Source organism: Sphaeramia orbicularis, chromosome 7 (genome assembly GCF_902148855.1).
Source record: "Sphaeramia orbicularis chromosome 7, fSphaOr1.1, whole genome shotgun sequence".
NCBI lineage: Eukaryota > Metazoa > Chordata > Actinopteri > Kurtiformes > Apogonidae > Sphaeramia > Sphaeramia orbicularis.
In genome coordinates this window covers 13,387,074-13,402,322 of record NC_043963.1, presented here as the reverse complement: position 1 = coordinate 13,402,322, position 15,249 = coordinate 13,387,074, and the positions used below count along the sequence as shown (strand labels likewise).

General features: G+C 40.4%; 1 protein-coding gene across 2 annotated transcripts in view; it reads left to right on the top strand.

Annotated features, from left to right (window-relative positions):
* The window catches only part of cntn3a.1 (contactin 3a, tandem duplicate 1), a 327,610-nt gene that overhangs the window by 66,158 nt on the left and 246,203 nt on the right, over positions 1 to 15,249 (top strand). For both annotated transcript variants that reach the window (XM_030139254.1, XM_030139253.1), the window contains exon 4: positions 14,448 to 14,623. In XM_030139254.1, coding sequence (XP_029995114.1) covers positions 14,448 to 14,623 — 176 coding nt within the window. The remainder of the gene's footprint in view (positions 1 to 14,447; positions 14,624 to 15,249) is intronic.

The following is a 15,249-nucleotide window of genomic DNA, read 5'->3' as shown; positions in this document are numbered from 1 at the left end:
TAAAATCAACATAACCATAACACCACATGGCATTTTTATAGAAAAATGCCTCTAAATATCATACATACAGTTGAGTAAAATTGAAATTGAAAGTTAGTTATAAAGATATTGTAGTAACCGTGTCGACATAAGAGTGCAATAAATACACACTTGACTCACACACTACTTTATATTCAATAACTAAGAAATGAATGCATGATTTATTTTTGGTTTGTACAGTAATCACCGCACACAGAACAACCACAATAAACACAAAAACAAAAAAAGGAATAGGATAGAAGCAAAAGCTTATTTTTTTGCCTATCCTTTTCACCTAACGGACCGTTTTACATTAAATTAAATGTGCACATCATTGAGGATTGGCATTATAACAAAAGAATCAATAACAAAACACATCTACCATCTCCACTTAATGTTCCTGAATGATCTTATACTTAAGACATTTTTTAGAGAGGAGACAGAACATATGTTGGAGTCTTGCCAGTGTTTTCTTCAGGAGGAAATGACATCATGTGGAGCAGGTCATGGGATTTGGAATTAACACACTTCCTTCAGAGGTGTTTTTGTAATGGGTAACTTAGTTGAAAGTGATTTCTCAGACAGATAAAATTTGTTATTTTCCATATAAAATTTGATATTTTGGCAAAAAAGAAATATCTGAGAATACAATCAAGAACACAATCAAAACAATTGTTGAATGAGCTCATTTTATTATTGTTTAGCTAATTAGAAGGTGGTTGTTATCAAATTCAGACGGTTATTTAGTTGACATTTTAGTATATCTAGTCATTTATTAATTATTTGTAATAGTCTAAGTGATTGTTTCCATAATTAAATAATTATGGAATTTTTCAAGACATGATCATAATGAACATAAAATACCTTGAGAGGTGTTTGTGTAATGGGTAACTTAGTGGAAAGTGATCTCTCGAACACAGATACAATTTGTTATTTTCCATATAAAATTTGATATATTGCCAAAAAAGAAATACCTGTCATGATTATCTCTACTAAATAAAAAAACACAATCAAAATTTTTGAATAAGATCCTTTTATTATTGTTTAACTAATTAGAAAGGGGTTGTCATTAAATTCAGAGGGTTATTTAGTTGACATTTTAATATATGTAGTCATTTATTAATTATTTATGAATATGTAATTGTTTCTGTAATTAAATGATTATGGAATTTTTAAAGACATGACCATAATGAACATAAAAAACATCATTTTTTTTTTTTTACTTTTTTTTTTTTTTTATTCAAATTTTTATTCAGAACAGTCTCACAAGATAACACACAGGACGTCAATGGCACAAAGCACACTTTTATGCAAAGAAAAAAGGTTACCAATAATGCTCACTGAAAGAAAAAAAAAAATTAATATAGATAAAGTAAATAAGTGAGTAAAAAATGGATAATAATTATATTAACAAGCTTGTACACATAGCCAATCACACCTCTTTTTTTTTTTTTTTTTTTTTTTTTACTTTTAATGAAGATGTATGCCAGATATATGGACTTCAGATGGCCCTCATTTATATATTGACCCATATGCCATATGCCACTGCTGAAAATACAGGCAGGTCTATTTTAGGGGCGCCAAGGACAAATTAATATGTCTGAGACCATCCAGCGTCTGTAGCTACACAGAGCCCCCACTTGGAGTTGTCACCACGGCCCCTTGATTTGTCTCATCTGGAGCTGTTGGGCTGGTTCCAGCTGCAACACCAAATCACTAAATCAATCTAATCAGCCAATCTGCTGTTGAGCACCGCTCTGCTGCATATGCCCCCCCCGCTTCCCGTTTTCCTTTAGCTCTACCTGCTACTCTGTCTAAAATCATACATGCTGCAAAAGGAGGAAGAAAGTCTGAAATAGAAACCTGGAGCTTTGTTTTTTGTTTTTTTTTCCCATTGAGCTGTGAAAATCTAATCAAGACTGAAGAGCTAACTTTGAACCTAATCGTGCCTTATTTGTTAGATGAAAAGCTGTTTCTTTAGAGTCTCCTTCATCAAGTATCACTTTTCTTGTTAGCATGTGTTTACCCCGCCCCCCCCCCCCCCCCCCCCCCCCTTTTTTTTTTTAAACTTCTATTTTCTTCCCCTTTGACAGTGAATTAGCTCGGGGCGTGTGTATGCCATTTGCACACTGACGGGGTATTGTTCAGATGATTTCAAGGGCATATTGAATTCATGAAATGCACCTGAGTACATTCAGAAAGTTTTCTGCAAAACAAAGACAGTTTAATCCTGTTCATGCCTTCTGGTTAATTGCTCAGTTTAACAAAGAAGCTGAACAGTGGAGTCTGCATCAGAGTTATCATAGTTTTGACATTTTCATTCTCATTTCATTCACTTCATTTAGTCTTTCAGTTCGGTTTTCAGTCCCAGGTTACATTTTGTTCTATGAATGTGTAAGTAATGAATTTTTTGGTATTATGTGGAAAGTGTTAATTCATAAAAGCTGAAGGTAGTCTGATGAAAGCACTGTTGCTCACTGAGTCATAATGGCAATACCAGCCTGTGGAATAATATATTCACAAAGGACTAATTTATTGGCCAAGATTTCAAAGGACTTGGGGTGATCTAATTGTGGAAAAAAAAAAAAAAAATAAATTAAAAAATAATATAACCTTTGTTATCTTGTAATATTTTGGATTATTGGTAGTAATTTAATTTTTTTTTCATGCCACATTAAGTTTTTATGTTTGATTTGGCATTTAAAAATGAGTAACCTGTGACTTTTCCTTAATAACCAAGTAGTTAGAAACTGCTCACATTAATCGCAGTGTGACTTTTTGTCCAAATCGTGCAACACTAGATAAAGAATAAAAAGAAAAACTATGTAATTATAGGATAGACAAACCATTTCATTACCCACTGGTTTCTAAATTGTTATTTTGAGGCCAGTTGTCCATCGTCATGTTAGCTTTTTGGAGCCAGATGTTACCATATTTGGACAAAAGGGGCTGAACTACAGGAGCCCTTGGGATGCAAGATAAGATAAGATGAGATAAGTTAAGATCTGATCTTAATTGTCCCACAACGGGGGAAGTGTGCTTTTTGCAGCAGCAGGACAATACAGAACAGAGTAACGTGCACTCACAGCAAACAAATGGATAAGAGAGATTTAAAAAAAAAAAAAAAGAATGAATTAAAAAACATACAATTTAAAATGTCAGTCACTTATATACATCATGCATGGGGAGAAAGCAGGAGCTATTGCAATCAGCTTCTGTTTGAGCCTGACCCGGAGGTAAAGGACTTAGCTAATTCTCAGTGCTAGCATACAGACTTAATAAAATTTAAACATACTGTAAAAAAAAACAAAAACATTTTTACAGTGTAGTTACTGGAACCTATTAACCATAACTACTATCAAGATGTCAGGTGTTTCATTAAATTAAACTGAAACTCCAAAAAGTCAAAGGTGGTTCACCAGATCACTTATTAGAGCCTTCAGAAATTGGATGAAACTGGAATGAGTCCTGAAATAATATATTAAATTAGTATTTTTACCCCGCCCCTCGAAGGGGAGGCAAGGGTATTGTTTTTGGTTTGGTTTGTTTGTTTGTTAACACTCTAGCTGCAAAACTATTGGTTGAATTCATACTAAAGTTGGTTTACAGATTGCCAGTGACCCAGAATAGATCTCATTATATTATTGGAACAGTAGGTCAAAGTTCTATTTTTTAATGAATTTTTAAAATCTTTTTTTTCCCCTTTACCGATAATGGGCAAAATTTCAAATGTTTGTGGCAGCAAAACTATTGGTTGAATTCATACCAGATTGACTTTATAGACTGCCAGTGATGCAGAATGAATCTCATTACATTTTGGGAACAGTGGATCAAAGTTCAAATTTTTTGTGAATTTTTAAAATCTTTTTTTTTTTCTCCCATTTACTTATAATGGGTGAAATTTCAAATGTCTGTAGCAGCAAAACAAATGGTTTAATTCATACTAGATTGACTTCATAGATTGCCAGCGACCCAGAACGAATCTCATTACATTTTGGGAACAGTAGATCAAAGTTCAAATGTTTTATGAATTTCTAAAATCTTTTTTTTTTTCTCCCATTTACTTATAATGGGCAAAATTTCAAATGTCTGTAGCAGCAAAACTATTGGTTGAATTCATACCAAATTTGGTTTATAGATTGCCAGCGACCCAGAACGAATCTCATTACATTTTGGGAACAGTAGATAAAAGTTCAAATTTTTTATGAATTTTTAAAATCTTTTTTTTTCCTTATTTACTTTTAATGGGCAAAATTTCAAATGTATGTTGCAGTAAAACTATTGGTTGACTTCATACCAAATTTGGTTTAAAGTTTGCCAGTGACCCAGAACGAATCTCATTACATTTTTGGAACAGTAGATCAAAGTTAAAATTTTTAATGAATTTTTAAAATCTTCCCATTTACTTATAATGGCCTAAATCTGTGCGAGGGGCGGGGTTTGTTGTGCCTGGCACCACATGTTAAAGTAAGTTCAGTGTAAATCTATGGGAGCCAGGGCTTTTTTAGATCGACATCTAGTGGTATTACAATTTCAGATACTTCAATGTGCAAAGCTATTCTACCTTTGTATACCCCGAACCATTAAGTTTGTGTAATTTATGTTGCATCATTCATTGTTTAGTCTCAATTAAAACTATGATCAACTTGCACAATTTATTTATCTTTATTATTTTCTTGGCTTTGTCTGCACCATTCTGACATGCTGAATTTGACTGATCCTACATCATCATCTCAGCATGTTTTTCTTGGCCCACGAACCTTAATTACCCAAAGTGAGCAACGATATATCTCCTAAATCAAGCTTTTCCATCCAGCCGTGGTGTCATCTGAACAGTTAAAGCTGATTACTGGCATTTGCATGTTGCTCGTCTTTCTCACTCACTGACTCTCTCCCTCAAACGTGCGAGGCTCACGTTACTCAAAGAAAAACCACAGCCTATTTCATCTGAGCTGTCCTGGTGTTTGGTCTTCCAGTCTGAGAATCATTAGAACTGAAAGGAGGAGGACTCAGATTCAGATCTTGAGGCTGCGTCAGAAGGAATTGCAAGCATTTCATCTCTGAGTGAGACTTGGTTTGATTAGAGTAAACGTCTGAAAATGAAAAGAAACGCCTTAAATGACTGTGTCTGATTACCTCCAAGTTCACCTACATCCAATCTGGTTTCACGGTAGCACCTATCAGCCTGTGTAATTTGGAATAATATTCGATTAATTCAGAGTAAGGGCTAATAGCGGGAGATCTGAGTCACCGCATTGCATTAATATTATTTGGACTTCATGCCATGTATGTTTAATACAAAACAGCAGACACCTATTGTTGGGATTCTACTTACAAATCTGACTCCAATTCTCTCTCCCCCGTGTTCGTTACATTGGTTATTACCTTGATTATAAAACAGAACTGAAAATGGATTTAAGAATAACAAGGAATCAATCATTTAAAGGTAGGGTAACACAAAAATAAACAATTTTAGTCACCTGTGGGATGGACAGGACTGAAAAAACACCATCCAATCATTTTAACCGGCCCATCGAAATGCTTGAATGGTGATATGTCCGTCAAACTCAACTGCCATTTGCCCCCCCCACCCCCACCCCTCTGCGCGAACCCCTCTTCGTGCATGAATCGCGCATTCTCAGAGGCTTGGAGCACTTGTTCGGGAGACGAAGCCAGAGCCAGAGCTTGGCTATATTAGCTATATTAGGATGTAATGTGGGAACTTAACTACAGCTTCTATGAAAAAAACGAAGCCGTCGTAGTGAATTTTACTAACAAAAAATACTGGTATAGTACATTAAAACGATGGCTAACAGTGCACAAAACAATCTCTCTTTTGATCTCAACTGCTACTTCCTACTGTCTTCTTCGATTCGAACCTGGACCCTCCTCACAACTGAAACGTACAACAAGAAACGCCCCCTTGTGGTCAAATGTGAACATCACATACCAGGAACAAATGACCATGTGTAGAAGCGACTTACTTTTAACTGTATTTTTAATACTAATATATTTAAACTATCCAAATGTAAATCATGAAATATAACTTATAAATCAATAATAACGCACAAAGGATACAACATGTAAAGTTCACTGGCAAGCTGTTTTGTCACTAGCATAAATCACAAGGGAATGTAACGTTAGCCAGCTAGGTATGAACTGGGGTGGTTCTGCCAACACACATAATAGTGAAATGCACAGATTGAATGAATGAATGAATTAATGTTTATTTCAGTTAAAAAAACACATACATATTAAAAAAAACAACAACAAACAAACATAAAATTAACACAATTTGTAACTGAAAAAGGAAGAAGCTGAAGCCAGAGGCTTATTTCTGCTTCTCCTATTCCCATCCTTACTCCAAGTCCACACCTGAAGTTGCAGCAGATTAGTACTTAAACACAAATTATACTACATTCGGTGTTATAAGTCACTTTGTAATCATATTACTTTCATAGCCCTTAAGAATTTGACAAATTAAAGTCTTTTTGAAACTCGACAGTGAGCTACACAATTTCACTTCATCCTTCAGTTCGTTCCATAGTTTGACACCAATAACAGAAACACAGTGATATTTAACGTTTGTGGTAGTGGTCATTTGTTATTCCATGCCATTTGTCATTCGGATTAGGGAAGCCCACAGATTACAGCGTTCAAAGCAAACTTTAGTGGGCTGCTAGCCTGACACATCAGTCTTACTGCAATCAGCTGTTCTTACTTGCCCGAAATGACTTTTGTCACAACCCGGCTCTGAGGTGGTGACCAGAATGGAGACGGAGGTGGTGAAAAAGTAACAAAGATTTATTAAATAAATTAATAATAACAAAAACACAGAATGCTGCAGAAACGCCAGCCAGGAGGAGCAAAGCAGGGCAGAGCAGGACCAGACCAGACAGCCAGCAGCACCGAGACCAGACAGAGAGCGTGTAGACCAGGCCGGACCAGAGAGAGACAACCAGAGAGCCCGAGAACCAGAGAGCCAATGATCGTCACGGACGAGCTACTTATATAGTCAGGCCTGGACCGCCACAGGTGTCACTAATTACGCCATCGCCATCTGCAGCAGAAACTGACAGCGCCCCTAGTGCCCGGAAGGTGCGGGGCCGTCACACCCCCCCCCCAAAAAGAAAGGGCCTCTCTTCAAGAGGACCGTCTGAAAAAAAAAATAGGGTAAACAAAATATTCAAAACATTCACACATTAATTTCGATTTTATGCTTACCCAAGTCTCTTAACCAGCACCAGCCTATCATCCCTATCCGGCCACCCAGCAACTCCGGCGCCTGGAGAAGCACTTTAAGAGTGAGAGGAAAGGATGGAAGCAAGCAGGTTAGGAGAGATGGGGGAATGAAATAAAAAAAAATCAGGCTCGAGACAGAGCATCCGCCATAACATTTTCAGAGCCCCTAACGTGGCGAATGTCTAAGCTATACGCCTGTAAAAACAGGAACCACCGCATCAGCCTACGGTTCGGACAGATCAAAGAGTTCAAGAATGTGATTGGGTTATGATCAGTGTAAATGATCAGTGGGACACTACAGTCCAGATAGACTTCAAAATGCTGGAGAGCCCACACCAGAGCCAGAGTTTCTTTCTCTATGACTGAATAATTTATCTGGTACCCATTGAACTTCTTTGAAAAGAAACTAACAGGATGGTCAATGCCATCACTTCCTGTCTGAAGCAGCACAGCACCTGCTCCGACGTCACTCGCATCCACGTGCAGCTGAAAGGGCTGATCCAAACGGGGAGCTGCGAGGACCGGAGGAGAACACAGAACAGTCTTTATGCTGTCGAAAGCCTGCTGACAGGAGTTAGACCAGAAGAATTTTGCCCTCGCCTTTAACAGGTCTGTCAAGGGAGCAACTATGGTGGAAAAGTTTTTACAAAAACAACGGTAATAACCGACTAACCCAAGGAAACGCATAAGTTCCTTTTTGGTGGTCGGCACAGGATAGTGGGAAATAGCCTTCACCTGGTGACCCAGTGAAAGATTATTATTATTATTATTCAGCGTTTCAGAATTTTTCAGTCTGCCACACAACATACTTTCATCTGGTGACCGGACTTCATCATTCTGTACCACAGGTGTGACATTTACTGAACACACATCAGCGGCAGCAACAGCAAGCACAGGTGTTGCGTCCTGCTGTTGCGCACTCCCCCCGCCCTCAAAAGACTGGAACTCACGGGGGTGGTACGGCTTCAGCAGGTTAACATGACACAGCTGTTTTTTGTTCCTGCGTCCCGGAGTGGACAGCAAATAACTGACATCTGAAGTCCGCTGCAAAACTGAAAATGGACCCTGAAATTTAGCCTGGAACGGTGAGTTCACCAGCGGTAATAAAGCCACAACCTGATCACCAGGAGAAAATACCCGAATTTCAGATTTCCTGTCATATAATCTTTTCATTTTACTTTGTGCACAGGCTAGATTTCCCTTAGCCATCTCCACAGCCAAAACTAAACGACGTCGAAACCCCTGCACATAATCAACTAGACACTGAGGAGGTTCAGACGGAACCACAGAGTCACGGAGGAGAGTCAATGGACTGCGAACTGCGTGACCAAACACCAGGTCATTCGGACTGAAGCCAGTGCTCTCCTGCACCACCCCTCTGGCAGCCAACAATAACCACGGCAACCCCTCATCCCAGTCCTGATCCAATTCTACGCAATAACTGCGCAACAGAGACTTAAGGGTTTGATGGAATCGTTCTAATGCACCTTGGCTCTGTGCATGATATGCAGAAGCTTTATTATGTTTCACGCCTAGCTGTTGAAGAACCTGTGAAAATAAATTGGAGGAGAAATTTGTACCCTGGTCACTCTGAATTATTTTAGGTATTCCAAACACTGAAATAAACTGTGTTAAGGCTTTAACCACAGCCTTCGCTGTTATTGTGCGAAGTGGATAAGCAGCTGGATACCTCGTCGTCTGACACATGACGGTGAGTAAATAACAGTTACCTGATTTGGAACGTGGTAATGGGCCAACACAATCAATAATCAGGTGCTCAAAAGGTTGAGCTGCAACTGGAATCGGAGCCAAAGGAGCTGGTTTAATGGTTTGATTTGGTTTACCTGTAATTTGACAGGTGTGACATGATTTGATGTAGTTTGACACATCCTTTTTCATACGGGGCCAAAAAAAATACTTAAGAATGTAAGTATAAGTTTTATGAACCCCTAAATGTCCTGACTGATCATGAGAAGTCCTAAGCACCTCCTCCCTGAATTTTGAGGGAACAACAACTTGAAACACCGGTTCACCAAAGAAACTGTCACAGTGAGGCGTCCATTTACGCACCAACAGGTCATCCAGCAGTAAATAACACTGAGCCGCACTGTTACCTTCAGTAGCTGATAGCACCTTATGCACAAGCTCACAGAGAGTCTGATCAGCACGTTGTTCTGCGATCAGCTCACTACGGGAAACGGACAGAAGTGAGTCAGGCACAGATAAAGCACATGTGTCACGGACATCCTCACAATGCTCCGCCTCAGACTGATTTTTACTCTGAGCGCGAGTAATCACACATGCCGGGTACACATCAGATTCGTCCTGGACTGACTGTTCAGGCATTTTGGGGACAGATGGAGAAAACGTCACAACCGGGGAAAGCGGAGTATCAACCCATACACTGCTACCAGCCAGGTCATTACCCAGGATAACATGCACTCCGGGAACAGGCAGGGCAGGACGCACCCCCATAACCACCTCACCTGTCACCAGCCCACAACTAAGATGGAGTTTATGAATGGGAGCAGGTACGACCGTCAAACCCATTCCTCGGACCAGAACGAAATCTCCAGTTGCTGTGCTGACAGAAAACGGTAACACAGAACCCAGAATAAAAGAGTGGAATGCACCTGTGTCACGCAGGATTTTCACTGGAGTGGAAACATCAGCGCCCACCAAAGACACATGACCATCTGAAATGAACGCAGAAAAATCAGATTGCGCCAAACCACAATCATTCACAGATTTAACGTCGCTACAGGGCACACAAGAATTAGTCTGAACAGGATTGATTTTGACTCCACAAGTGTCCACAGAAACAGAGTGTGTCACAGGAGCAGCCAGAACCACAGGCTTAACCTGCACATTCTTACCAGATCTGCGTGGACATTCTGCTTTCCAATGGCCCCTGCCTCTGCAATAATTACATACCTTAGAGTTAGTTGGAAAACGGGGTGATGCGTCCTGTTTCCAGGATCCAGACCCAGCCTCCCGTTGTCTACCAGACGAACGGAACCCGCTGTCCTCAGGGTCTACACCACCATTAAACTGACGGCCTCTGTGCGTCAGCACGTACTCATCTGCGAGCGCAGCCGCTTCGGTCACAGTTTTCACTTTGCGCTCGTCAATATGAACAGCTATGTGTGGAGGAACGGTGTTTTTAAATTGCTCCAAAACTATCAAGTCACACAGTGCTTCATAAGACTCAACACCCAATGACAAACACCAGCGATTAAAGTGTGTAATTAAGTCTCTAGCAAACTCCATATGAGTCTGCCCACTGTGTTTCTGCCAGGTGCGGAACCGCTGACGGTATGCCTCAGGCACCAGCTCATACGCCTTTAACACAGCCTTTTTGACAGATCTGTAAACTTTACTCTCTGCCAGACTCAGAGCAGAATACGCTTCCTGCGCCTTCCCTGTCAGGACGCACTGGAGCAGCAGCGTGCGCTCTGCGTCAGACCAGTTCCGGCTGTCAGCCACGCGCTCAAACAGAGAAAAAAATGTGTCTGGGTCCTGCTCACAAAACTGAGGGACCAGACGTAAGTTAGTAACCACGTCAAAACGTGGAACCTCAGAGGACTGAGTAGGACCGGGTCCACTACCCTGACTTAAACTCAGTCTTCGTTCATCCAGATCCAACCGTTTAAGTTCCAGCTGCAGTAACAGTAATTCCCTGCGCTGCTCAAAAGTTAAGCCTGCGTCTCCCACATCAGAGACCGACGCAGCACCAGAATCTACGGTCAAGCCAACCTGAGGCTTAAACCGAAGAACTCCGCTCTCTAACAGATTGCCTTTGATAATCTGTCTCATAACGACTTTCTGCCGCTCATCACCGACATCCAAATCAAAGTGTTCAGCCACTTTAACCAGTTGCTCTCTGGAACAGCTGTCTAACCACTCCTCTGAAGGAGCAGACAGGAAATCCTCTACCAAGGCCATTTTAAGTTAACCTACCAGAAAAAACACCAGAACTCACCTAAACTCCTGAGCCAAAAGCCAGAACACACCCCACAGCCACCGCAGCCAGTCCCTCTATCTGCCTAGCAGAAACTTCTCTAAGCTCCTCCCTAGTCTTCAGGTGTCTACTGGTGGTGGGTATTTATGCACTGAATCCCGCATGCATAGTGAAGCAACCGGATAAACGTCGACTTCAACTAAAGCATCGGACGTGCTCCCGAGACAACTGCTCTACCCACGGTCAACACCACCTACGAAAGAGCCCCCCCCAGCGAATTCCAAAGGGGAAGACGCTCTGAGCCTACAGGGACCAGACAGCAGCGACACACCAGTGTGAAAGGACATGAACAGAGCTCAGAGTTTAAACTCACCTGAGCATTAAGAAAACACACATCCGACTCTTTCTACACACAAACAGACTCACCTCAAGTATCCAAAAGCAGACAGATTGCGCACACATGCACAATGAAAAAACACACCCGACCGCCACATTACGTGGACACTACTACAACCAGTCATTCACAAAATCATGTAGTCCCCGCCCACACGGCAGAGACTACCGCTAATGAAAAAATGAATGAATCAAACAAACCTCCGCTTGTCACATGGACCAAGGACCGGACAACCTCCACTTGTCACATGATCAAGGAAACTGAACGGACGAGCCCCCACTTGTCACAACCCGGCTCTGAGGTGGTGACCAGAATGGAGACGGAGGTGGTGAAAAAGTAACAAAGATTTATTAAATAAATTAATAATAACAAAAACACAGAATGCTGCAGAAACGCCAGCCAGGAGGAGCAAAGCAGGGCAGAGCAGGACCAGACCAGACAGCCAGGAGCACCGAGACCAGACAGAGAGCGTGTAGACCAGGCCGGACCAGAGAGAGACAACCAGAGAGCCCGAGAACCAGAGAGCCAATGATCGTCACGGACGAGCTACTTATATAGTCAGGCCTGGACCGCCACAGGTGTCACTAATTACGCCATCGCCATCTGCAACAGAAACTGACAGCGCCCCTAGTGCCCGGAAGGTGCGGGGCCGTCACACTTTGAACACGTATCAAAACAAGAAGTGAAAAGTCCAACTTCTAATCTAATATACTGATATACAGACCTAGATTCAAAGGTATGCACGGATCCGAAGGTGGGGTGAGATGGGGTGGGGTGGGGTGGGGGGGGGGTTGGAGGAGAATGAATGAGGTACGCATGGATACGCAGATTGGGGGGGGCTGCTCATGAATGCTCGGGTACAAGCATTATGGTACTCTGGAGGCGTGGCTTCGGGGGAGAAGTCTGAAGAAAGGGGTTTGGACTTTTGAATTCGGCTGAAATTTGCTTAGAGGTCTTATTTATGTCTTTGTGCATAAGAAATCAATCTAAGTGAATCCCCAAAGGAACTTTGTGTTGGTAAATGCAAGTTCTGCAAATTTACAGGATTTCAGTTCTGTTGCAACATGTTGATGGTCATATAAACTATGTTTTCAGCTCAAAAATGTCCAATTTCATCACAATTAATGCTATATTTTCATGTCACAAATGGCCAAGTTATATTTTAACTGAATTGACCTGAAAAACAAATATTCTATTCTTTTAGATTCCCCAGTTTTTCTTACAAGATTATATCCCACATATCACATGTTTTATTTTTACAGGTTCAATATGGAGTATGGTGCTGATCCATCCTGGTTACGTTACGCCAATACATACATGAAGAATGTCACACGTCACTTTTTAAATCAATAGTTTTCTAAAAAATAAGCATTTTTATAAAGAAATAACAATTCTATATTGTTATTTACTCTTTAGTCTGATGATAAACTATACAATAAATAATTCTGATCCTAGTTTTTGCACAGGGATCATTTGTGGAAACGGTGACATGGCTGCCGAGCATCAGTATGATGGGATCCGTAACAACCATGTCACATCCGTCCACTGCCACATTTTGTGTTTTTGTGTCAGCTGTTATTGTTTTAGATCCACAATACTAACCTATATGAATAAGAGGAGTATTAGCAACAGTAAGTATATAAGTTTATTCCTAATAAAGTACTGGTACTGACCAGAGCATCATGGGTAATGTCACATCTGTTCACCAGCAAAAGTTTTCACATACACGTGCTATTCAAAATCCAATATTTCTGAAAATATAGCTTCCACTGTCAAATAATATCAGTAGTCTGTGCACAAATGGATGAGCATTATTTCAACACAGTTCTATGCATTTCTTACAACTTTTTTTGACAAAAATGGCCGCTCATTTGACCCCCTAAGTAAATTTTAGCCGAATTATGTATTTTTAAAATGTAGCTTGCTCGAACCCTTTTTCCAGGATCTCCCACCCTACGATTAATTAGCGTTAATCAAGCTTACACAGATCTGAGGTCTCTCAAGGTCACAGATTCCCTAGCCAACAGACATAAAGTCACCAAGCATAGGCTCCATCTCTCTGACTCCCTGTTCTCAAGAGCCCAGAGTTATCTTTTCCCTATCTAGTTCCCTTTTCCTGTTATACTCTTGACTTGGGGTGTTGCCTTCCTCCTCTTAACTTCAGCCAGTCCCTTCACGTATCACCCCCACCACACCTGTCCACTCCAATCTCACCCCCTATCCTTACCTCACAGACCTTACCATCTTCTCTTTATTGCTAATAAAACAATAAAACAATACACATTCCACTCTCCTAAAAACTAAGCTAACACATCTGTGATGCTCTGTCTGTATTTTTCCATTCTACCCCTTGAAGCCTGTAACCTTCTAATGTCCGTAAGTCACACAACGTAGAGCAAATCAGCCAAATACAGAAATCATAACTAATCATATTACGTTCTATTTGTTTATTTGTCTCAAACTTTGAAATAAAAAAGAAATAACAACTAAATAAAACAATAAAATCAAGAAATCAATTACATATGCGCCCATCAACGGTTATTAATCACAGAAAAAGTAACGAAATACAATAAATTTAACATAAGTGCACATATGAAGCTACTCATTCTAATTATAAAACATAGGTATCATGATTTTAACATATTGCGTGCTAATTAAATAATGCTTTGGCTTTTATATGTTCCTCAGCTGTATAATTCTAACACTCTACAGAACAGAACCCTTTCTAGGCACTAGGCTGATGGTTGTGGTAAAATCCAGGGCACCCTGACCTTCTCTACTGAGGCTTGCTTGACGTTTTTTTTTTTTTGTGTTGTGTGCTCTCATTTACAGATGGAAGCTGAATGACTCTTTCATCGTGGCCAGACCTGGGTCACGGTACTCTCTCATGGGAGGAAACTTACACATCAGCAATCTCAATAAAGACGAAGATGTTGGCATCTACCAGTGCTTGGCATCGAACTCCTTTGGCACCATTGTGAGCAGAGAAGCCAGTCTGCACATCGCATGTAAGTTAAAATTGAAATATGCTGCGATAATCAATGTTCTCAGTTGGAAGAAATCCCCATGAGCTCTAAAATATGTTGTGGTGTAAAGAGTCTAATGTTCCTCCAGTAAAATTGCTGTTAATGTGGTGAAACTGCACTTAAAAGTTCAATCATCTAATGAAAAATAAGTAAATGTGTGTTAGGCTGTATTCACACTTGGAAAGTCCTTTGGTCCAATTATTTGATTCAGATCGAATGTGGACTTCATTTTTTTCATTTGTGTCGGATTGCATTCTCATTGCCCTTTTTGCTAGTGGACCAGAATTTGTTAAAGGAGCGATATTTTGCTTTTTTAACTGGAATTATGCATTTTCAAACATTTCCCTGTGGTTTGCATAAACTGTAAATGCTCTGCTTGGGTCTGAATGCTTCATTAATTCAACTCCGCAGGTCCATCTTCAACCCTATTTTTGAGTAATGACACCAGAAATGTCATTTTGAGCGCTGGCCCTTTAAATGCAAATGACCCCACCCCCTCCAGGCTGTTGACTGTGCTTTCTGTCCCATTCAGCCACTTGTGTTTGTTAATACAACCAACTACTGAAGATTTTAGGTAATCGGATCGAAATTTGTACATATTTTCAGTT